General features: G+C 34.8%; 1 protein-coding gene across 5 annotated transcripts in view; it reads left to right on the top strand.

Annotated features, from left to right (window-relative positions):
- Window positions 1–23,224, top strand: part of DMXL1 (Dmx like 1) — a 149,905-nt gene that overhangs the window by 69,834 nt on the left and 56,847 nt on the right. For 4 of the 5 annotated variants that reach the window (XM_063088204.1, XM_063088200.1, XM_063088203.1 and 1 more), the window contains exons 20-29: window positions 1,922–2,091; window positions 2,583–2,680; window positions 3,773–3,938; window positions 4,828–5,089; window positions 6,967–8,057; window positions 8,520–8,711; window positions 11,668–11,744; window positions 13,849–13,976; window positions 14,505–14,753; window positions 15,094–15,207. In XM_063088204.1, the coding sequence (XP_062944274.1) occupies window positions 1,922–2,091; window positions 2,583–2,680; window positions 3,773–3,938; window positions 4,828–5,089; window positions 6,967–8,057; window positions 8,520–8,711; window positions 11,668–11,744; window positions 13,849–13,976; window positions 14,505–14,753; window positions 15,094–15,207 (2,547 nt within the window). The remainder of the gene's footprint in view (window positions 1–1,921; window positions 2,092–2,582; window positions 2,681–3,772; window positions 3,939–4,827; window positions 5,090–6,966; window positions 8,058–8,519; window positions 8,712–11,667; window positions 11,745–13,848; window positions 13,977–14,504; window positions 14,754–15,093; window positions 15,208–23,224) is intronic. The other variant, XM_063088201.1, reaches the window with a different exon arrangement.

The raw sequence follows: 23,224 nt of genomic DNA on the forward strand, positions 1-23,224 counted from the left end.
CTGTAGAAATTGTGGATCCACGGGAGTCCTCTGTGTGCAGTGCTGTGCTGACTTGAGAGGGGAAGGGTTAACACAGTCAAAAAGAAACCATTCCTCTTATCCATCTAAGGCAATTTTTATTTGGTTCTGTGGTCCACAGTGGTGTTTCATGCTCATTTTCAAGTTTTTAGGTTTCATAAAGGTGTTCTTGTCCCTGGATAGTTGCTAGTTGAACTTTCAGGGGATGGGGAAGGAGCATCTCAGTCTGTTCAGGCTGCTATAACAAAATAACTTAGACTGTGTAATTTATGAATGATAGAAATTTATTTCTCACAATTCTAGAGGCTGGGAAGTCCAAGCTTAGGTGCCAGTAGAATTGGTATCTTGTAAGGACTCGCTCTCTGCTCTGTAGATGGCAACTTACTGGTACATTCTCACATGTCAAAAGGGGTGAAAAGGTATAGCTAGTTCCCTTGAGCCCATGTATGAGGGCACTAATCCCATTGATGAGAGCAGAGCCTTCATGGACTTATCATCTTTTAAAGTCTCTGCCTATTAATACTATTGCATTGGAGATTGATTTCCAACATGAAATCTGGAGGGACACAAACGTGTGAACCATAGCAGGGAGTGAAGCCTGGAACCTCCCATTCTGCTATCTGCCATCTTGCTGACGTCCAAATCGAACTCTAATTATTTATGAAAATGTGTTGAAGTTGGTTGAGATATTATAAAAATCTAAAAATATTTATAATAATCCATTCACAGCATAGGTGTGTTTTTAAAATTTCTTTTTCTTTATTTCCAAAGTCTTCCGTATATTGAGAATTTCAGATTCCTTGGCATAGGATGTTATTTCATGGCATAGGTTAAAAATTTGAGACCCTTTATGTCAAAGTGGCATCTTGTAATTAACTGTTTACTCTACACAGTAATACTAAAAAAAGTATTGATTATGAAGAGATAAAATAGAAGCTGAGTAATAAACAGTACTCATGCAGACCAATAGGTTGAGAGAATTGCTGACATAAATACTGCTATATAAGTATGAAAATATCTTATTAATATGGTGGTATAGGGTAATAATAATTATTATGTACCAAGTTGTATTCTAAATTCTTTATATTATTTAATCTTCACAACTTTGTAATAAGGCAGCACCATGACTATTCACATTTTATAAATGAATAAATTGAGAAATTAAGAGACTAAGTAACTTGCCCAAGGTTATGTAATTAGTTAGTCGTAGAGCTGGAATTTAATGTATGTATTCCGATTCTGGAGTTTTTGCAATGCTGTGCCTAGTTCACTGAGCTAGACTGTTTAGTTGATGGTTTTTTTGTTTGTTTGTTTGTTTTTTAATTTTGTGGAATTAAATCCATAAAACAAATGTTGACCAAAGAAAGGTGAGAAGTAGCTTTGAAGAGAGAAGCATACCAGCATGGAATAATGCTTTGTTTCTCATTTTTTAAAAAGCATTGTGCATAATAGCTAGAGAACAAAAATACTACAGCACAATGGAATTTGCCATAAGCATTTTTTCTTATCTTTTTAAAAAAATATATGTTAATTATACAAAATATATGTGATAGGGCCGAGCCCGTGGCGCACTCGGTAGAGTGCTGCGCTGGGAGCGCAGCGACGCTCCCGCCGCGGGTTCGGATCCTATATAGGAATGACCGGTGCACTCACTGGCTGAGTGCCGGTCACGAAAAAAAAAAAAAAAAAAAAAAAAAAAAAAAAAAAAAACAAAATATATGTGATAGAGTTGTTTGGAGAAGAATAAAAAATAACCCATACTTCTACCAGTCTTAAACAATTAAGTATAACTCTGTGAATCTCATAAAAGTTTATACATTTTCAATTGGAACCCACATTTCTGATAATGATTATGTAATTATCTTTATATTTCTTATTAACATTATTCTTGACATTTTTTTAGGCCTGTCAACTAGTCATTTTGCTTGGGCATTTCACTCAGTAGCAGAAGAAGAACTGCTAAACATGTTGCCAGCAATGCAGAAAGATGATCCCACTTGGTCTGAACTGAGAGCAATGGGTGTGGGGTGGTGGGTCCGGAATACCCGTGTCTTACGCAAATGCATAGAAAAAGTAAGTCTTTTTATTTTGGTGTAAAAAAGTGAATTAATATATATTTTGGCTCTTTGTTTAAATGGTATTTCGTATCTCCTCTGCTGTTACTCCCTTTTGTTTTTGAAGCAGCAAAATGCTTTTCAATAGTCTTTATATTTCAAAATTTGTTAATATGATTTCTAAAAATGTATATTCTAATTCATAAATTTCTAGCTGACACGTTTGTTAAGTAGTAGGTGTCTGATTTTTATAAAATAATTTATGTATATGTTTAAAAAAGTACAGAAGAACTTGTAATGAAAGATGGTAGTCCTCTCTGTATCCTCTGAGGCCACCAACATAAATTACTTTTGTTATTATTGTATATATATACATATATTCATATACATATTTAGAAACATTTATAGAACATTTAAACAGATCATGTGTCTACCTTGTATATGAGGGAAATTATTTGCTCACTTATAAACAGTTTCTGTGAAATTTTGACCAATGTTTTCTAATTATAGGTAGCCAAAGCAGCTTTTTATAGAAAGAATGATCCTTTAGATGCTTCCCTTTTTTACCTTGCAATGAAAAAGAAAGCTGTGATTTGGGGATTATATAGGTAGGTAAGAAAACTGCTTCACAGTGAAAAACTTTTCATAAGGCATAATTGTATAAAGTAAGATTTGTTCTTATTGATGTCAATTCATGTACATTCTTAGTTATTTTTGTATTCAAGGAAAGATTTCATGGAGAAAAAGCCCAGATGTTTTCCAGAGTGGAAGAAACTTGATTAGTTCACTTTAGTTTTTTTATAAATTTATCAGTCCAGGAACACATTTTTTTCTTATCTTAAGAACTTCTCATGATGTTCCTGTAGAACAAAATTAACCAAACCACAGACTTGCAGTTGGGGTAGGGAAGAAGATGACATTAGTGGAGTCTGGAATGGGCATCTATTCTCTGCTCTATTAAGAGCTCATGGGCCAGGCTATCTTCGAAAGTGCCTCATTCCTATGGGCTCTGACCTTATTTCTGAGCTGAATTCACTTAGAATTTTTCTCTCTCACTTCTCCTAAGTGAAAGTTGGTGAACATGATTACCATAAATAGTTTATCATTTCTTTTGAGTTCAGTTCCAGGTGATACATACGAATAGACGTTTGGGGGAAAGTTATAGTACCAAATCAGTTAAGAGACTAAATCGTTTAGGATTGTTTTGAATCAGAAAATTCCTTAAATTTTGATCACCTAAGTCATCCTCAGATGGGCAGGGGGGTAATATTATTAATGAGGTTTAGGTGGTGAAGTAGCACAGAAGTTAATATAAATTATATATTTTAAAAGTAAATTTGGGGGCCGGCCGGTTAGCTCAGTTGGTTAAAGTGCAGTGGTACAACACCAAGATAGTTTGGATCTTTTTAATAGCCAACTGCCAAAAAAATAAATAAATGTAATTTTTTACTGTGCTGCTAATGTAGTTTTCTTTGCAGTTTGAAAGGAAATTTTTCGTTAATATGAGATTTATATGAAAAATTAAATGTTTGACTAATATTCTTTTTTGCTGGGAAAAGAAGTAGATGTACTTGAGTAGTAACTTTTGAACTGGCAAATGTTTCTGTTGAGCCTTAACTTTTCAGTCCTAATTTTAGAAGATTGGTTTTGATGTAGAAACATTATATTCCAAAATTATCATACTTTTCTTTCCTTTGTAGATCTCAAAAAGACACAAGGATGACACAGTTTTTTGGACACAATTTTGAGGATGAGAGGTGGCGTAAAGCAGCTTTAAAGAATGCTTTTTCTTTGCTAGGCAAACAAAGATTTGAACATTCTGCAGCTTTTTTTCTCTTAGCTGGTTGCCTCAGAGATGCAATTGAGGTAATGAATAAAACTTTAAAAAAAAAAAAAACACTGTCATCCTTTCAAACTATTTATCTAGGGCTTAAATTTTATTTTTTTATTTCAACTTTAGTGAAAATAATACAAGGCTAAATACCTAAAGTAACTGATAATATTTAATAGTGATTTTTAAAAATTTGTCATTTAGCTTTAATGGTATTTATATAAAATTTAAGATTTACTGGGTTGTGTTGGTTGCTTGGTAGAGTTAGGTAGTTGATCTGACTCTTAAGAATATTCATGAACAGGGGAAAAAATTAAAAGGTTTGTTGTATCAGTTTAAGCATAATTGAATCCACAGCTAGCTCTCTCTTAGCCAATGAACCTTAGAAAATTCTGGTGGTATGTGGATCTGAACCCTTGATCTCGAAGAAAATTTTTAACTGATTATTTTCTTAGTAAGCCTTAAAAAAATTATGAACATTTAAGATATTGTAACATTTTTAATTTCAAATTTTCCTTTTACTCAGAGTTTCATACAAGTAATTCTAAACAGCTTTTTAATTTGGAAACACGATAGTCTGCTTGAGTGGGTGGGGAAGAGAAGATGGTTTAAGAGTAAAATAAAATACATAGCTTGTATTGATGCAGTTTAGAATTATTCGATATTTCATTAAGCTAATTCTTTTTGCAAATGTATTTGAGTAGGTAGATTTGCAGGTATTAACATACGTGTAAATGTAGTCAAGTAGATTTGCTAAGGCAAGCAATATGGTTTTTTTTTACTTATACTTGTTTGCTAGTTTTGAATATAAATATATTAATAAAGCCTTATGTTTTGCTAATTATTAGAGAATTAATTGAGTTTATCCTGAAATGAAAGCTACCCCTGCTTATTTATAAACAATATTTCTCTTTTTTATTAAAGGTATGTCTTGAGAAACTGAATGACATTCAGCTGGCTCTTGTAATAGCAAGACTCTATGAGTCTGAATTTGATACATCTGCAACATATAAATCTATTTTATGTAAAAAAGTTTTGGGAATCGGTTCTCCTGGCAATGAACTCAGTTCATTGAACATAAATATACATTATGATCCTTTTCTTCGGAGTATGGCTTATTGGATTTTGGAAGATTATAGTGGTGCTCTGGAAACTTTAATAAAGCAGCCCACTAGAGAGGATAATGGTAAGCTGCAGCTATATGACATTAATGATTAAGAGTCCTGTTAATACTTGCTGGACATGCAGTCAACTGTGGGTGCTAAGTATAATACAAAACAAATTAAATTCATGGTCTTTATGACTTTATGGTTTAGTTGGGACATAGGGTTATGTATATAGTTTTTGTTTTGTTTTGAGAAAGGTAAATCCTTTGAAAACCAAGTACTATTGATTTTCTGTTTTTATGAAATAGATTTGTGAACATAAGTATCATTGAATATAAACATTTTGAAGAAATATTGATATAAAGCCAGTTTTTTATCCTAGGTTCAATTTAGTGTGTTTGTTAATCAGTTTTATATTTCTTATAGTAAAAATGTATTCAGTGTAAAGAAAGTTGACTTAAGTAATGTGATTAGAAAATCTTAAGCTAAATAACTCTTGACTGTCTTGTTCATGAGATAGGCGAGGAGGGTAGAGTTTTTTTTATCGTACCACTTTGAGCTCTACTTCTGCCTTTTCTTTTAGAGATCCTCTTTGTTAAAGCTTTCCTATAGGCTGGAATGGAACAAAATTGAATTCTTTATATAAATTCATATAAAAATAATGGTATTTTCACTTCAAATATTTTTCCATAGATTGAATCTATTTTCTTTAGATTGAACACATCTGGTAGCAGGTACAGTAGGTGTCGTATCATTTCGAGTACTAATTAGAAAAGCTTCTAGTTCGTAGCTTTTTAAGTAGCATCATTCAATCAGGAAGTATGTGCCCTATCTTCTAAACTTATGCAAAAACCATGTGACTAAATTGTTCAGGTCTTGTAAACATCCGAACTAGGATTTTCAGACTGGCTGGCTTCTGTAATGAAGGGGAAAAACAAAACGCTTTTTTCAGCCGCTTTCTTATACCTACACTTACTCTTGTAAAAATACATTTTGATTTGGGATTGATACATGATCACATACTTTTAGAGCCAATTAAACTTGTGTTGTTCTAGAAGAAAGTTGCAAAAGATAATAGTGGCTTGGAACAGGATGGTAGGAGTGGAGGCAGAGAGAAGTAGTTAGATTTGGGATATAATTTTAAGGTTGACTAGTCAGGTCTGGATTGGATATAGAGTGTGAAGGAATTAGGAGTCAAGGATTAACTCCTTGGTTTTTAGCTTGAATAATAGGTAAATGATATGGGGAAGTGTTGTTTTAGATCAAGAAGCCTTTTCTGATAAAGTGACCTTTGAGCAGAGAACTGATTGAAATGAGTGAGTTAAACAATGTAGTTGTGTGAGTAAAGAGTGGTTTTGGCTAAGGGCACACTTAAAAAAAAAGGCCCAGAGGCAAGAGTATATACTTGTAAGTGGAAATGAAATATAAGCCTCTGGGTATAGGCGTTTAAATTTTCAGGGTGAAGTTGGGACTGGAGGTAGATATATGCATGTTATTAGCATATAGATGATATTTAAAGCCATGGTACTATTTAGTTTAATTTAGGGAGTATAGATGGAAAACAAGTCAAGTACTGAACCGGAGGATGCTCTCAGCATTCAAAGGTAGAGAAGATGAAGAGGACTAGCAAAACAGATTGAGGAGGAGTGTCCAGGGAAGTAGAGAGAAAAAGAACTAAGAATGTATAGTGGATATTTTAAATTATCTTAGAATATTACTTGAAGAGATTTGTTTCAGTGGGTAAGTAGCATAACCTTTCTTTTCCTACTGTGTTAGAACACTTTTGTTACAAATGTGCTCTTACCTTTTCAATGCCATGAAGTAGTGTCGTCTGTTAATATAATTTTGTCAAAAGACCAGGTAAAGGTGCTATAGTAGAGATAAGGGACTAAAATACAAATACTCAAATCAGCTCTTGAAGACCTTTTCTTGGCTTATAGAATGAATTTACTTTCAGATGAAGTCATGATGCCAGCCTGTAATCCTGCAGTTTTTAATTTCTACAATTATCTAAGAACACATCCTCTTTTGCTGAGACGTCATTTTGGATCATCTGATACATTTTCCACACACATGAGTTTAACAGGAAAAAGTGGACTGGCAGGAACAATTACTTTAAGTGAAAGAAGATTATTTTTTACTACTGCCAGTGCTCATTTAAAAGCTGGCTGCCCCATGTTGGCTTTGGAAGTATTATCAAAGATGCCCAAAGTCATCAAGAAAACAAAAACTTTTTGTAGAGCATCTGGTTTTCTGGATACTAGTAAAGACTGTTCTCCTTCTTCTCCATTAAAATTGGATGCCAGAGAAGATAAATCTTCTGCTGTTAATTGGTCACAGTCACTGATGAATGGTTTTGGATCTTCATCAGAAGGTTCCTCAGAGAAGCAGTCAAACTCCACTCTTTCTTTTGACTGGAGTCAACCAAGTGTTATATTTCAGGATGACTCGTTAGAGTTGAAATGGGACAGTGATAATGATGACAACGAGGATCTTCCTATTTCAATGAAAGAACTAAAATCTTTACAGACAAAAATAGATAAAAAATTAGATGAAGTAAGTTCTAATTACACGGAATCTTTCAGTACACTAGATGAAAATGACATTTTAAATCCATCAGAAGATATAATTGCAGTTCAATTGAAATTTAGAGCCTGTTTAAAGATTCTCACGGTAGAGCTTCGTACTTTATCTACTGGCTATGAAATAGATGGTGGGAAATTGCGTTACCAACTATACCACTGGCTTGAAAAAGAGGTGATAGCTCTTCAGAGGACTTGTGACTTTGGCTCAGATGCTGAAGAACTGCAGTCTGCATTTGGCAAAAATGGAGATGAATTTGGATTAAATGAGGATGCTGAAGATTTGTTTCACCAAACAAAAGGAAAACAACAGAGAGAAAATTTTGAAGAAAAAAGACAGTGGCTTTTGAAATATCAGTCACTCTTGAGGATGTTTCTTAGTTACTGCATACTTCATGGATCCCATGGTGGGGGTCTTGCATCTGTGAGGATGGAATTGATTTTGCTTTTGCAAGAATCTCAGCAGGTATGTAACTTATATGATAAGCAAAAATAGTACGTGTCTGAAACAGTTTATGATGTTGCTTTTGAATATTACAACTGTTGATTTTCTTTAATATCATTGCTTTAGGGAATGCTCCCTTTTGCATGGTCTTTCATAATGTAAATTTGTAGAGTTGTATATGTATTGCAGTTTGAGGACAATTCAATATCAGGCTTTGTGACCTGCTTAATTCATACTCCACTATCATATATGAATGCCCTGTAAAGTGACAAGCTTCTCCTTATTACAAGAGGTTATTGTCCCATCATTTAAAATCATGATTGTTGAAATGTTGACCTCCTTAGGTCCCTTCTAACTCTGTAAGTTTCTGTTATGCTTTTAGTTTTTAATTGTTGTGAAATTTTTCAGAGTCCCCTGAATTGCTTCAGTAATGAATTGTAACTATAAATTGTTGATTAACCTTTTTTTCCTTTTTTTTTTAAGGAAACATCAGAACCCCTATTTCCTAACCCTTTGTCAGAGCAAACCTCAGTGCCTCTCCTCTTTGCTTGTACAGCCAGCGCCAAAACAGTAGTTGCCAATCCATTATTGCACCTTAGTAATCTAACACATGATATTCTACACGCCATAATAAATTTCGATTCACCACCCCATCCTGATAGCCAAAGCAATAAAGTAAGTATGTTTGGTTTCAAGCTTTTAATTTAACTATATATGATGATAAAACTAAATGATAAATGTTATGGTGTTTTAAAAACAATGTTAAACTCCAGACTAGAAGTAGCAATTGTTATATTACCAAGATTATATTGATTTTGGCTCAAGAAAGCTTCTGGTTATAGACCAGGCTTATCTTACTTGTGTTACTTAGACCTAATAGGATACTTCAATTTTTATCAAAATACTAGTTATTTAGTCTTAGACACTTTATTAAAATGAGAATAATAGGTGCATATGCAGATACATGAGTGATTCCTTTAGTAGTACATTTAGCCAAAAAGCTGATTGAGTGTTTTTTAAAAATAGAAACTTAATATTTTGGTGTAAAAGTATAATAAGCACTATGGGCATTTATATTACCAATATATAAGTAATATTTTTCTTTGTTAATATTAAAGCATTATGTATTTTAAGGGTAATGTTGTGAAGTATTTTGCACCTGTCACTTCTCTAGCTTAGGCAGTGCTTTATGAGCCAGTTATAGCAGAATCACCTGCAATGCTTATTAAAAGTCTGGATTCCTAAGTTCATTCCAAATTATTGAATCGGTCTGTGAGAGTGAGTTCCAGAAGTAAATATTTTTTAAGAAGTTTTTCAGGTGATTCTAATGCATAATTAGTCATATTGTTATAGTTAGTTATCTAATCAACCATAGCATCTTTCTGGCCATCATCATTCCATCTTATCTACTGTTAATATCACATTTCATATTTCATCTTTACTCTCCATATATATAGAAATCTTTTGAAGTATGGCTGAGTTTGACTATTTTCTTTATATCCCTTGGAGTTTTTTCCTTCATAGTCTATCATTTGACTCTCACCCATCTCATACGAGTTATGCTCTCGTACCAGTTCGATTTTCTGCATGCCTGATGATGGACTCTCCTTCCATACTTTTACCTTCTTGGATAACTTTAATAGTTTTAATTTAATTTTCCTACTTCTTTTCCTGTATTTCTCTCTAGTGTAAATGTTTATAGTGCTTACTATACAGTCTGAAATTTAATTTCCTTCAGATTGTGCTTATTTCAGCCAAACTTTATTCAATATTTAACTTTAATTATAGCACAACCATGGTGTATCAGTTAGCTTTTGCTTCTTAAGAACTACCCTGAAACATTAGTGACTTTAAAAAATGCCATCATTTATTTTGCTTGTGATTCTGTGGGTTGGCTCATCAGTTTTTCTGGTTTTGGCTAGCTGGGCTGATCTCTGGACTCCCTCATTCATCTTTGGCCCACTGGTGGGTTCACTGGATTCTGGATCATCTAGGATTGCCGCATTTATATTTCTGGCAGTTAGCAGACTGTTGGCTGGGCTGACAGGAGAATCTGGGTCATATGTGTCTCATTCTCCAGCAGGCAAGCCTAGTGTATTGTATGGATTCTCCAGAGAAACAGAGCCAATAGGATGTACATATATATAGAGAGAGAGAGAGGAAGAGAGAGATTTATTATAAGGAATTGGCTCATATGACTGTGGAGGCTGAGAAGTCCCACAATCTGCAGTTGGCAAGCTGGAGATCCAGGAGAGCTGATGTTATATCTCCAGCCTGAGTTTGAAGGCCTGAAAACCAGAAGAGCCTGTGGTATAAGTTCTGGTCTAAAAGTCAATAGTGTCAAGAACCAGGAAGAGCTGATGTTTCCGTTTGAGTCTGAAACGTCCCAGCTCAGTGAAGTTAGGCAGGAGGAGTTCCCCCTTACTTAGCCTTTTTATTCTTTTCGGGTCTTCCAATTGATTGGATGATGACCACCCACATTACAGAGGGAAATCTGCTTTAATCAGTATACCGATTTAAATGTTTGTTTCATCTGGAAACACCCTCACAGACACACTCCAAATAATGTTTGACCAAATGTCTGTGTATGCCATGGCCGGCTCACACCTAGGTTTTTTTTACATGGTGTTTTCAGGGGTTTAAAAGCTGCAAGAGTAGAATTTGCAAGACCTTTGAGGCAAAGGTTCAGAACTCTCACTTCACTTCTGTTGTGTCCTATTTGTCAAAGCATCACAAGGCCAGCCAGATTCAGTGAGTGAAGAAATAGACTCTGTCTTCATATTGGAGTACCTGCAAAATGTTGTCATCATTTTTGCAATCTCCCATATGTGGTTTTTGCCATCTTCAATAATATAATGATATCTTTGATTTTAATTCAGTGCTGTCTGTCTTGACAGTTGAAGGAGAAAAATAACAATTAGTTTGTAATCTGTCGCTCCCCATTTTTATCTACATAAAAGACTGTCATACTTCATAATGAGATCAAGAACCTGGTTAATATTCTAGTCTAGTCTACTTTCCTGCCTGGCATAAGCTTCTTCTTCATCCTTAGTTCTGCTTCCTTTATGGCTCATGCTGTGCCATGTTTAGAGCCTTCTCTTCCTCAAAACAAATATTTGACTATACTGCCTTTCAATTACTGTGTTTCAAACTTTATCCTTTCTCTAAAGTTTCACTCTCTTCAAGTCTTTTTTTATCGTTATTAGAATATGTGGTAGCATAGTCTTCAATAACCTGTCCATAGGTGAACTGTCATTAATCACTCTCTGCCTCTTCATATTTTGGTTGAAAAAAAGGCAGATTGAGTGTTGGAAGGCTTGCTTTTAATACATGGTTCATACTCTACTGGATAGCTGACATTTGTTTCCCTTGCTCTTGAAAAATAAATTAGGTAACAGATGTGTATTTTATAATTTCTGCCAAAGGCCTCATTGTTTTTTCTTTAAATTTTCTGTAGTAATACTTCTCTAGGTAGAAATGAGTGTTACAGAAAAAAAAAAAAGGAAATAGTTTATGGAGTCAGAAATGTTTTCATCTTTTTTAAAATGCTGATTATACTAGGTCTTTAAAAAAGCTATACCTAAAAAAAGTTACACTTAATTTTGTTTTTTTTGTTTTTTGTTTTTTCCAGGTCTATGTAATGCATACTTTAGCAGCCTCCCTTTCTGCTTGTATTTATCAGTGCCTTTGTGGTAGTCATAACTACAGGTAAATATCTTTTTGTGAAATTTAAGAATACTTGCAGTAACCAATGAGGTTTCATATTTTATATGTTATTACTTTAGAACTATATATAGCAGTCTAATTTAAATATTGCTAAAAGCACATGGCTGAGTTGTTAAATACTTTTTCTTCATCTATGGAACTTTAGCTTACGCCTTTATGGCAAAGGAATTTCAAGTAAACCCTTGTCAATATAACTTATTTAGCAGCCTATTGTTGATTACTACCTTATGCCAGACATTGTGATAGGCACTGAGAATTTTGACATGAATGAGATAAGGTCTCATTCCTTAAGGTTAGTCTAGTTAGAGACAAACATATGAACTCATAAATCTTATATAACAGGGTGTAGTTCTTAAATGGTAAGTACTAAATATGGTAGATAGTAAAAGGCTCAGAGAGCACAGAGGAGAGAGTGATTGACTTGGAATTGAGAAAAAATTTTACAGAAGAATTAAGGTTGAGGATTTTTGTCTTTATGTTTTTTCTAGGCTTTAAAAAAATATTGTTTGGTAGTGTAATGGGATCTTTCTAAATCTGTCTTCAGTTCTTTGAATTTCTTCAAATATTGTCTCATCTGTCTTCTGTTTCTTTTTCTGTTAGATAGGTATTGGAACTTGTGGGTTCATCTTATTTTTCATTTAACTTTCCTGTCTTCCCTTTTTAAATCTTATTTTGTTTTATTTTAGGGGAAATCCTAGCTTTATTTTCCAGACACTGACTATTCTTCACCACTGTCCTGTCTTTAATGTAGCCAAAGTTTGTGTTTTAGAAATTCTGTTTTTCATTTTTAAATCTCTTACTAATTTTAATAGTTGCTGCTTCAGTTTTTATAACTTATTTTCATTTCTTGATTTTTTTAAAGTCCTTTGAGTATAATACTTTCTTTAATGTTCTGATAAGTCTGCCTTCTCAGGTGAAGATCTTCTGATGAGTTTTTTATCTCTTGATGTTGATTTTTGGTTGTCTGTTCATCTTGTGTGTTTGAATTCTCCCTGGTAACCCCATTTACTCAGATTATATTTTCCTAAGGTAACTTCAACCTGATTTTTTTGAACTTGTCCTCCAGGAGTTCACTTTCTTGTTATTTATTGTGGCTTTATTTTTATCTTTCTTATTATTTCCTTAGGCTTACTATCCATTATTCCCATAGGCTTTCCTATCATTTCCATAGGCATAGCAAGGAAGAGATATTTTTGTTGTTACTCTGCCATCTTAAAACTGGAAAGTAAAGCAAGAGAAACTATTTACAAATGCATCAAAATGTTATGATCAATGAGATTTGCCAGTCAGAACAGATTTAAACCAAGAAATGTGCTATGTTTAAATCTTATATTCATTTCTTTAGTGTATGACATAGGAATTTCTGAAGTATTTAACAAAATTCTTTGTACCATTTTCTGTTAGAATTATTTCATAGTTTATGTCAAGCTGCAAGTTATTTTGTTCATTTATCTGTTATTCCCAAATTGTGTAAAATAGTCCTCTCTTTTGCCTTGGTAAAACTGTATGCGTAGGTTTCATCTTTAAGAACAATATGATAAAATTTTTATGTCTGATTCCTTCACCAGAATATAAATTTCATGGGAACAGAAACTATCTTTTTCTTTATATGCCTAGTAACTGGTATGGTGCCTGATGTAGGGTAGGCCAGACGTTAAATATAAAATTGAACCTAAAGTGACTTTATTTACAACCAGATAACCTGTTTTTTTCGGTTTTTTGTTTGTTTGTTTGTTTGTTTTGCTGGCCAGTACAGGGATCCAGATAACCTTGTTTTAAAGTCCTGTATATAAGTTTTCTACTTGTGGTCCATAGTGATTTAATTTTCTCCTTTCTATTTATTCTATGTCTTTGACTAAATAAATATACTTAAAACCTCCCCCATGTCTTTTAGAAAATGTGTATATTTACACTTGAATATTTTGTTTTAATACAGTACTAGACTATAGAGTACACTACTTAGATGTAATAACTGTATAATAAATAAACCAAAATTTGTATTAAGGTACTCTAGAAATTATATCTAAAACATGGAAACATTACATGTGAAATTATCACAGATTTAGATATTGTTTTCTTCTCTTAGTTCATTTCAAACAAATCAGTTTACCGGAATGGTGTATCAGACAGTACTCCTTCCTCATCGACATTCTTTGAAAGCAGGAAGCTTAGTTGAAGCAATAACTCCTAATACATCACCAGCTCAATGGCCAGGTATAAATATTTTACATATGTCTGAATTTTTTCTTAGCCTTATTAAAAGTCTCAGTCAGATGAGTAATAAGATTTGGTTTGGTTTGCCACATGATAATTATTGTAAAATATTGCTAGGATTGATACCAGTTCAGTACCAGATACTCATAACAAATTATGCAGTTACTTAATATTAATATATCCTTGTCCTTATACTAAAATAAGTCATTTTCATAGGGATAGCAGGGGAGAGATTTTTTGTTTTGTTATATCACTTTTTAATAATTTTGCTCTTATTGTAATAGAAAAATAAATTTATGTCAATGAAATTTTATCTAGGAGATTTGAGTCATATTGCAGATTTTTAGTGTTTCTCTGAATTGAACAAATAGTTCAATTTTTGTGCATTAACTGTAATAACTGGTCTATAAATCTAGGGAAGAAAAAAAATTAATCCTGATACAATATGTTTTTTCAAAAATTAGAAAAAATATAGTTAATTAAAAAAAACTTATTGTCAGTGGCAGCTGTGTTTGTGATTTGTCCTAGGAATAACTAGTCTAATTCGACTTTTGAATTCTTCTGGTGAAGAAGCCCAGTCAGGGCTTACAATTTTGCTCTGTGAGATTCTCACAGCAGTGTATCTTAGTCTGTTCATCCATGGCCTGGCAACACATTCTAGTAATGAACTATTTCGGATTGTGGCCCATCCTTTAAATGAAAAAATGTGGTCTGCTGTATTTGGTGGAGGTGCACATGTTCCCAGCAAAGAACAGACACACTCAAAAGCTTTACCAGGTAAGTTTTTAATCTTTAAAAAAAATTTTTAAGGCTGAAGCTTTATTCATCTGAATGTTAGCTTTCTTAAATGTAATTACATTTTAATTTAGACACAAAAAAGTCTTGTTACAGACCATTTTCTTAAGGTGTAAACAAATAGTTTTATGGTGAAAAATGCAATATTAAAGTTTCTGGTGCAGTTTTCAGTCTTTAAGATACTCCTGCACCAGTGATTAGAACTATCTAATGTAATTTTATTAAATCTTTTACTATTGAAGTTTTCATTTGTTTTGAAATACACTGTAATATTGGTTTTTGTTTTATCCCAAATACAGATTCTCTCTTCTTTCTTTGGCAGGAAGGCACTTTGCTATGCCTAGTCCCCACCAGGTAGTGGTATTCTCCATGGAATGTGTGGGCTTTTCCAAAGCTCTTTCAGCCATCAGTTCTCATAGCCCTCCCAGTCTTGCAGGCAAGATATTAGCTTTAGAAATAGGCTTTTTACAATTCAGCTTGCTTTGTGTTGTTTCACAGGGGTTTGGGTACAGTGGGCCAGTTTTATTTTGTTTGGCACTTTTAGAAAATTGAGAAATTTCCTTTAATCAAGCCATATTTTTGATTTAAAACAATGATTAGCAGTTTAGAAAACTATCTCTGCTGTTTTATCCTGCTTTTAAATTCTCTGTTTTTGACATTTTCTGTTCCTTAGACTTTAATATTTTTAAGTGTGTAAAAATAAAACAATGTCAGTGCTAATCATAGAAAGTCAGACTATGGCTTGAAATGACTGGAAAAATATTTCAAATGAGTCTGCTTTATGATTTGCATATTATGATTCTGGCCATTAGAGTTTTTGGATTTCTAAGTGTTTATAATACCCTGAAAAGTAAATATTTTAAATAATTGTGTTCCGTCTTCAAAACTCTAATGTTAAAACTGTGTATACTCTATTTATTTAAAGATTGAAATAGCGAACTTTTTTGAAAAGAATCTTTATGATGCTTTTTGCTTTTCTGTTTTTGTGATTTATTAACCCAGATATAATGATCTTGGTTTTCCAGTTTTAGAGGTTATGGTGAATAGATATAGGGATTAATATATAGTACCTGAAAACTTGTTTCGATCTATACTGACATTGAATAAATAAAAAAATTTAAGTGCTTTTCAAAAAATGAGCCATATGTATACATTTAAGAGAGAAGCCCAGCAAGATTATTTATTTCTTTATGAATTTTAATCTGCTTGCTCCCTACCATCTATACTGAACATATACATGTACATATATGTGTGCATGTGGGCTTGAATATATATGTATTAGGAGGTCAGGCACTATGTGGTGGGGGATGTGAGAAGATAAGAAAAACTAATTTGGCTTCATTATTTAGGAGAAAATTATTGTCAAAATCTACACTATTATTAATGAATATTCTTTGAATGAAGCTATATTAAAAGAAAGCTAGAGAAGTGATTATCTTGTTAAAATATTTTTTAAAATATTAATAGCAGTGTTGGCATGCATTATGCTTCCCAAAAGCAGTTTCTGTTAAGCTGTGGCCCTGCATGATTGTACAACAAAAAATCGTGGTGGCCTAGCTTCCTGTTAATTGAAACTGTTTCTTAATTGAAACTCTTTTACTTGCTAATCCAGGTCCCTTCCCCTCTCCCACCAAGAAAAAACAGGCAAGGATTCAGTCCTTTATGTTCAATACTTATAATAAGGCAAATTCAATTTATAACTTTGAGTAAAGGTCAATCAGCTTTTTCCATAAATGGCCAAATACAGTATAATGTAGGCTTTGAAGACCCTTTGGTATTTTACTTCTATTAAGTTCTGCTCTTGTAGCATAAAAGCAGCCATCAACAATATGTAAATAAATGAGTGTGGCCGTGTTCCAATAAAACATTATTTATAAAAATAGATCATAATTTGCCAATCCCTGCTTTAGAGATAGAAGCAGTTATTGCTCCACTTGGAACAGAATATTCCCTGTTAGAGGAATTTCATGTTTTATTTTTATTTTTTTATTATTTTGGTAGCTGGCCGGTGCAGGGATCTGAATCCTTGACCTTTGTGTTATAACACTACTCTCTAAATAGCTGAGCTAACCAACCAGCCCAAATTTTGTGTTTTAATAACAACTAAAGTTATTGTTTTGGGGCATGGACATCACATTGAGTCTCTTATAAGTATTTGGCCTACCCATAAAATAGTATTTGTGAAATAGGACAAGTGGCGTCAGACGGATAATTTATAATCTTCCCTGCCATGGCTCCTAACTTCCTTGAACAAGTAAGTCCAGGGACTGATTTAGTTTTGGCTACTATAAGTTCCTGAAAATGTACAAGGACAACATGGCTTCTCCTGAAACTTAATACTATCTACCTGATACTCATCTGCCTACCACACTTGGCTTACTACTCTAATCACTGTTTTATCTCTCTGATCCTTGCCTTTCACCATAAATTAAACTTATTTCTTTCTACCTTTCCTCTTTATGAACTTCAAATTTCAAATTAAAATTTATCTTATTAACCAAATTTACCTTTGATGATTAAAATACTAGATATTTAAATTTTCCAGACATCACTTTTCTGGTTTTCCCTGTGCTTTATTTTTTTGTATGGATTAAAAAAAAGGAACACACTAATTTAATATGAAATTTGCCTTGGACTATGTATTCAACTTGAGACATCTGAGCTCAATTAAAGATGAACTCTCACAGACTAAAGGGAATAAGATTTATAGCTCTGAGTTTAATATTAAATAAATAATTGGTGAATTAATTCTGGCCCTGTTTTAATATGTTCTGAGAAAAAATTATTTGTTAAGACTCTGATCTTATTACTGTGAAATCTTTAAAAGGGTTAAATTCTTGCTAAGGAAAGTCCGCATATCTGTAAAAAAATGAAAAGTAATTCTTAACAGCCATCAGTTCTCTGTTCCAACTGTTTCTGCTAAGTACAAATATGTAAAGAACCTTAATCAAAGTCCATGTTTATCCTTGTTTTTTCACTCAGATTTAGTTGTTGTTTGTAGGCAAAAATACCATTACATAAATTATTCTTTTAAGTACCGTCATAAACTGTATCCCACTACTTACTATATCCCAAATAATCAAAAATAAACATAGTAACCCCAAATCATTTGTATCTATATGTTTAACCTCTTGGATTGAGACATGGTAGCCAAGTAATATAGAATACTTAAAATGTGTTGCTCACTTAGTGGTAGGGCTGGATGTAGTTACATTCAGGTAATACGGTGCTCATCTGTCTTTGAGAACCCAGCAACTATTATGAATACAAACAATTATGGAAGTAACTGAAGGAGTACTTAGAGAAAACGTGAATGATGTGATTTGTCACAGAAGAGTATATCCCTGAATCATGAAGCCAAAGGCCTGCTGTTTCCAAAGCTGATCTAGTTTGAAAAGGAACAGGTGGAAAGAGAGAGAAGGGAAAGAAGTGAAGACAGTAGACATTGAAGGCAGTAGTGGTAATTAGAAGAAACAATCCTGTGAAGCAGATCCACTGAAGACTAGAGAGAGAAAATCTGAGAACAGAATATCAACCAAGACAATGGACTAAGCAGTGGTGGCTTTCAATATGAAGTAAAGTTCTGAAATCTCAGTTTTTGAAGGTATTATTATGTTGTTCTGAAAGCATACCAACTATAGCAGCATAGCAGCCTCCTAAATTTTAGGTGTTGAAGGTAAGCAGCCCTGCATGTCTGGATTACTGCTAAACATAATCATTATGTCCCAAGAGTCTAACTGCATTAATATTCAATACACATTGTTGACCAAGGGAATAAAATAATGTGTTTTTGAAAAGTTGGTCAAAATTAATATATATATATATTTAAATTTTTAGCTTTTAAATTTGGCCAAATGAAAACTGACAAGTCTAGAATATTTCATTTTCCTGACAAACTAATCAATGTCAAACTATTGTATATTGAAGATAAAATACATGTTTAGAACTCTTACATATCTGTTTGCTAAAAAGTTTTTATAAGCTTAGTACTATGAGAGGAATTTGAAAATCACTTGTTTTCCTTGTTCTGGTATAAATTCTAATTTTAATTTTCTTTGCAATAATGGTCTCATGAATTAAATTATACTTCTGTATGTCTGTTATATACTTAATATACTAATTCTTTTAGTGACATAATATTTAAACATAACTTAAGCTTTGTAATTTAAGAAAATGATAGGTGATTTTATTAGACTCTAGCTTGTCAGGTCAGAATTCTTTAAAAAAATGTTAATGTAAATGGAATACTACTCAGCTATAAAAATGAATGAAATACTGCCATTCGCAACAGCATGGATGAACCTTGAGAGAATTATATTAAGTGAAACAAGTCAGGCACAGAAAGAGAAATACCACATGTTCTCACTTATTGGTGGGAGCTAAAAATTAATATATAAATTCACACACACACACACACAAAGAAAACCAGGGCAGGGGGAGAAGATATAACAACTACAATTACTTGAAGTTGATACGACAAGCAAACAGAAAGGACATTGTTGAGGGGGAGGGAGGAGAGGGAGGAGGGAGGGAGGTTTTGGTAAGGGGCAACAATAATCAACCACAATGTATATCAACAAAATAAAATTTTTTAAAAAAATGTTAGTGTACATAAATTAGTAATTTAATTTTTAATCAAACTTAATTTTCTTTGTGAAGTCCACATCATATATTATTGAAGAATTAGATTTTTATAATAAACTAAAACTAGTGAAGGTATATGTTCATGAGTTCTGAATTATTTCATTGTTATGGTTAATTTTTAGAATATTAGCTAAGCAATAGCAATTGTCCAAAAATTACTCTTTTTTTGCCAACAGTTAGAAATCCATACTTTTGCTTTTTATTGTGTATTATAAACCAAAAAAAATTTTCTTTTAAGAATTTCTATTTTGTTTTTTGATAGTATTTGCAATTATAAGAATTATGAATCTTCTATCTTTGTCTTAATAAATTTATAGTAATAATTTTTTTGATTGAGGAATGAATTAAAAATGAATATTTTTGTGATAAGCATGTCATATGTCTTTTAGTATGAGGCTACTAATGATGTTCCAGACATTTTGAAGTGTATTTTGGGCATTTTATTATTTGTGCTAAATACCAAATAGATAATCCAGATATGTTGCTTTTTCCTATAAAGTTTGTATTAAAAAAGTTCTGTATTCAGTATTGAGTGATTATCACATGTCATTCGAATTGTTCCTTTAGCAAGATAGCAAAATTTCTTGATCAGAAAAGGTAAGACTTGAGCATATTTAAAATATAAAATGAAATCAGCTTTTTAAAGTAGAATTGAATATGCCAAACACTTTTATCTAGTGATTTATTATAAAGAACTTTTTAAAGGCTGGTGAACCTCGAAATAATTAATTTTCCTGAGGAAGGGAATACATTTTTTGTTAGAGTCATAGACTTTATGTTGCCGACCATATAACATAATTTTAATTTAAAGTTTAAAAAGTTCTGTTCACTCATTTTACAAATTACTGGGGAAGGCAAATTCTTATATAATAAGGGGAGAGAAAGCATAGAAGATAAAAGAAACCCTCTGAGAAATGCACGTGTATAAATTTTTACAGATAATTATTCTTTTATTTCACTGCTAAGACCTAATGACTGAAAGGACAAGTCGACACCAGTTGACGATCCACCGGAGAGAGCTTGTTTATTAGGCGGCACACACACATATATATATAGGGCTTTTAGGGAAGGCTGATTGGCTTAAAATACAATCCCTACTTAGCATACCGCATGGGGCTTGGGGTGAACTGATTGGTGTGCGATTCGCGCCGGCGGGAAGGAGAGTACGGAAGAGAAGGGCAACCAGCGCCATGATGGGGTGTGGCCGAGAAGGACTTATGTGATCAGGGTGTGATCGCTTGGGGCATTTGGGTTCTTACATTCCTCCCTTTTTCTTGTTTTAGGAAAGGGGACGTTGAAGTCATCGAGCTACTTCCTGCTGAACTAGGGCATTGTGGGGGGGGGTCAAAGGGAGGAAGGTACATAAATACCGATTATGAAACCCCAAAGGAGGGTGGAGAAACAAGTAATTTCAAAAGGGGAGAAGTCCATAAATGTTCCTTGAAGCCACAAGTCAAATATGCACTGGTTCCATTCTTCGACTGGAGGGAGCAGCCAGACGTCGGTGGCGAGGGCGTGTAGGAATGCATTCCCTCTGTAAGGTGGTACCTCTTCAGCATCAGCTGAGGCGCTCACGAGATGAGGCGGGGGGTTCATCGGTACCTAGAAGCTGGTAGTTTCTAAGCAAAAGCTGGTTAACGGCCTGATTAGAGATTTTTTCCCACTTAGGTTTGAAGAAACCTAATGATGCAGGGCAAGAAAAGGCAGGTTACGAGGATAATGATTAGAGGTCCCAAAATGGGCCAAATCCAAGTTAGGATAGGGCTTAAGATAAAGGAGGAAAAGGGGTTAGAATTGGATGTGGTTCGTAGGCTGGAAGCTAAGTCGGTGAGTTTGATGATGTTTGTTTCTACTAGACCAGATTCATTGATATAATAACAGCATTCTTCCCTAAGGAAGATGCAAGTACCTCCTTTTTCTGCAGTGAGGAGGTCTAGTGCTCTGCGGTTTTGGAGGGTGACCTGAGCTAAAGAGGTGATCTGTCTCTGTAGAGAGGAAAGAGATTCGGCAGTGGAAGTCAGAGCCCCTTCAAGTTTAGCATTGATGTCTTTGACCGCCCATAAACTGTGTCCTAAGGCTCCTCCCGACAGGCCGGCTCCGACCGCTGATGTTGTTAGGGAAATACCAACCATGATCGGGAGGAAGGTAGACCTTTTGTTGCCTTGAGGGGGGATGAAGAAGATGGAACAGTTCTGAACTGGTGTACAGAGTGAGTTGAGGGACGATGGTGACAAGAAGGCGTGGGGCAGTAAGATTAGGCAGGATGGAGGTAGAGAGGGTTCCATTGCACCAGAAGAAAGAGCCTGGTGGGGCGACGGTGTGGGTATGAATGGTTGTGTTAAGATTACAATAAGACGGAGGAAAAGTTAGGGAGGAAGAGTTTCCGATGAAACAGTGATGGGGCAACAAAGTGTTATTGTGTTTGTTGTCGGGCTCCCAGAGAGGGACGTCCGGAAGGTTAAGGGGTTCTGATGGTGGGGAGGAGGTAACATTGAGAAGAAGGGAAGCGTTTAAGGGGACGGCCGCCAGGAGCGGTCGCATGAGAGAGGCGCAAAGAAAACAATTTCCGGGAGAGAGAGCCGGTGAGGTGTGGTTGAGGAAGGGGTCTGAAGGCTCCCTGGGTGAAGTGTAAGGAACAGGAGAAGGCCAAGGAGAAGGTTCCTGTCTCCGGAATTGGGGGTAGGGCTGAGGTCCGGGATAGGCGGAGTTTGAGAGGGTTGGTAAGATGAGGGATACACTTAAAGGAATGGTGTGTTAAGTTTCCTTGCAGCTTGTTACTGGAGTTCTCGATGGCCGAGGGCGGATCCTGAGTGTAAGGCTTCAGCCTGGCAATATCAATCCATGGAGTAACATGATTACCTGGCAGGGCAAGTTTAGCAGCAGTTGGAGTGCAAAGGATGACAGGACATGGGCCTTCCCACTTAGGGGTTAGGGGGGTTTTAGGTTCCGGGGAAGTGTAGAATACTAATTGGCCTGGGCTGAGTGAAAGGTTATTTTTGGAAAGTGATGGATCTGGAAGTAGCCAGTCCTGGTACTTCCATAGCTCAGTGCGAAGGTGGGAGAGCAAGGGTAAGGCCATGGTGGGTGGTATGGGTCCTTCAGTTGCTGTGATCCCCAGGGGTAGGAGGGGCCTACCATGCATGACTTCAAAAGGGGAAAGATTGGAGGGCTTTTTTGGGAGAGCTCTGGTCTTGAGTAGAGCGAGAGGTAGAAGACGGACCCAATCAAGGTGTAATTCCAGAGACACTTTAGTTAGTATGTCCTTTAAGGTTCTGTTGGTTCTCTCTACCTTTCCGGATGCCTGAGGTCGGTAAGGGCAATGTAAGTGCCAGGGGAGAGAGAGTGACTGGGAGAGTTTCTGTATTACCTGGGCGGTAAATTCAGGTCCATTGTCAGATTGAATGGAAGTGGGCATCCCAAATTGTGGGATGATTTGGGAAAGGAGAGTCTGGGCTACGGTGGAGGCCTTTTTATTGGATGTTGGGAATGCCTCTACCCATCCTGAAAAGGTATCAACAAACACCAAGAGGTATTTGAGGCGCCGGACGGAAGGCATGTGTGTAAAATCGACTTGCCAGTCGGCCATGGGTGTGAGACATGTGGCCTGGTGGGAGGGGTATGGCCCAGGTTTGAGAGGGCTGTTAGGATTGGTACGCTGGCAGATTGTGCATGAGGAGGTAATTTTTTGTAAGAGGGCTTTGTCAGATGGGGTGACTGAGAAGAAGGCTTGTAAAAACTGGGATAAAGCTTGAGGGCTAGAGTGAAACAGGTCATGGAGCAAGCGAAAGAGAGGGGATTTATCATCATTA

This window comes from Cynocephalus volans, chromosome 2 (genome assembly GCF_027409185.1).
Source record: "Cynocephalus volans isolate mCynVol1 chromosome 2, mCynVol1.pri, whole genome shotgun sequence".
NCBI lineage: Eukaryota > Metazoa > Chordata > Mammalia > Dermoptera > Cynocephalidae > Cynocephalus > Cynocephalus volans.